General features: G+C 49.8%; 1 protein-coding gene across 1 annotated transcript; it reads left to right on the forward strand.

Annotated features, from left to right (window-relative positions):
* Window positions 1-526: 526 nt before the first annotated feature.
* On the forward strand, window positions 527-1,787 carry LOC123463439 (endosome-associated-trafficking regulator 1-like). Its single transcript, XM_045158953.1, is given in 2 exon segments — window positions 527-556; window positions 558-1,787. Coding segments are annotated over 2 exon segments (1,086 nt in total). The 3' UTR covers window positions 1,614-1,787.
* The last annotated feature ends 313 nt before the right edge of the window (window positions 1,788-2,100 follow it).

Consider the following 2,100-nt stretch of genomic DNA (forward strand, 5'->3'; position numbering starts at 1 on the left):
GCTAGAGACACTAGCATTTAGAATACTTAAGTTTGTGGGGAACACCTAAATCAAGTCACCACAGGAACCACCAACTCCCAAAAGATAGGAAGGAAAGACTGTTTAAGTCTGTGTAGATCACCCATGTTTATTACAGTTACAACCTCTAACAATTTCTTTTTTTGTTTTGTTTGTTTTTCAAGGTAGGGTTTCACTGTAGCCCAGGCTGACCTGGAATTCTTTATGTAATCTCAGGGTGGCCTCGAACTCATGGTGATTCTCCTACCTCTGCCTCCTGAGTGCCGGGATTAAAGTTATGTGCCACCACACCTGGCCCTACCTAATCATTTTAAAGTGGGTGTGTTAGTGGCTATATATATGATTAATAATCTCTTGTGTACATGTGAGATGCCTATGAAAAAGGAGTCTTATTTCTATGTTTTGTAACTGAGTAAAGGAAAATGCAGATAGAAAATATAAACAAGGGGCGCTGGCTTCCGGCCGGCTGCGGGGGGTCATGGAGCGGGCCGGGCTAGCGGGCGCGGCGATGTCGGGCTACGCGCGCCGCCCTGGCGCGCCCCCCGCTGTCCCGGACTCGGAGCCTCGTCGTTCCCGACGATGACAAACCGGAAGACCTTGAAGAGGCTAATCCATCCTCCTTTAAAGAGTTTCTAAAAACCAAGAACCTTAGCCTGTCGAAAGAAGACACGTCAACCAACAGTAGGACTTATCCGAAGGAAGCATCAAGGCACCCATTGGGACTAGACCACAGTTCTCCAACCTCTCAGACCATGGGATATGGCCTGGATTATCAGCAGCCATTTTTTGAAGACCCAACAGGAGCCGGTGACCTGGAAGAGGAGGAAGAGGAGGATGGGTGGGATGGAGCCTACATGCCCTCTACCGTGGAACAGACTCACTCCTCCAGGGTCACAGGCAGCACGTCACCCTGTGGCACATACCTTTCCTTTTTCTCCAACACATCGGAGCTTGCAGGACCCGAGTCTTTGCCCCCATGGACCATTGGTGACACCGACTCGCATGTTTCCCCGGCATCTCCAGCCGGGAGTCCGGGTGCAGACTTTGCAGCACACGGAGAATCCTCGGGAGACCGACACCTGCGGACGCTGCAGATAAGTTACGAAGCACTAAAAGACGAAAATTCTAAACTAAGAAGAAAGCTGAATGAGGTTCAGAGCTTCTCTGAAACTCAAACAGAAATGGTGAGGACACTGGAGCGGAAGTTGGAAGCAAAGATGATCAAGGAGGAGAGTGACTTCCATGACCTGGAGTCGGTGGTCCAGCAAGTCGAGCAGAACCTCGAGCTAATGACTAAACGAGCTATAAAGGCAGAAAATCATGTGGTAAAGCTGAAACAGGAAGTAAGCTTGCTCCAGGCACAGGTCTCCAGCTTCAAGAGGGAAAATGAAGCCTTGCGTGCGGGCCAGGGCACCAGCCTTACAGTGGTGAAACAGAACACGGAAGTGGCCTTGCAGAACCTCCGCATTGTCATGAACAATGCACACTCATCCATAAAGCAGCTGGTGTCTGGAGCAGAAACACTGAATCTTGTTGCTGAAATACTGAAATCTATCGACAGAATTTCCGAAGTTAACGAGGAGGAGAAGTCTTGAGAACCGCTTGTTGCTACCAGCTCCTACCCTTGCGCCACGTCATCTGAGTGGGCACCCATAACTATGCAGCCTCAGCCAAAGCATTTATCATGAGACCCTGAAATCATGACCTGTAGCAGTGTCAATGGCTCCTTTCCATGAGCCGCACCTCTGTTTTACATGCAGTCTGTAGAGAAATCCCACCGTTTGTAGATTCACTGATCTACTGAAAGACATTTTTATAAAAGCCAGCAATTTTTAACAGTTACCAAACCTGGAAACACTTTGTAATGAGCATTTTCCATCATTCTCTCAGATGTTCGCTGGAGGATAAGCTCATGGCTCACCCTCAATGTCCTAGAACACTAAGCAAGTTGGCACGGACGTGAACGGTCTGGACAGGAACTCACTTGTGCCTTTGTGCAGTCAGTCGGCGCCCGGCTAGCTGACAGCTCCCACGGCAGCGTGCACAGGGTGGCTGCTGCAGAGGGCAGCCCCAGTGCGGAGG

This window comes from Jaculus jaculus, chromosome 9, assembly GCF_020740685.1.
Source record: "Jaculus jaculus isolate mJacJac1 chromosome 9, mJacJac1.mat.Y.cur, whole genome shotgun sequence".
NCBI classification, from domain to species: Eukaryota; Metazoa; Chordata; class Mammalia; order Rodentia; family Dipodidae; genus Jaculus; species Jaculus jaculus.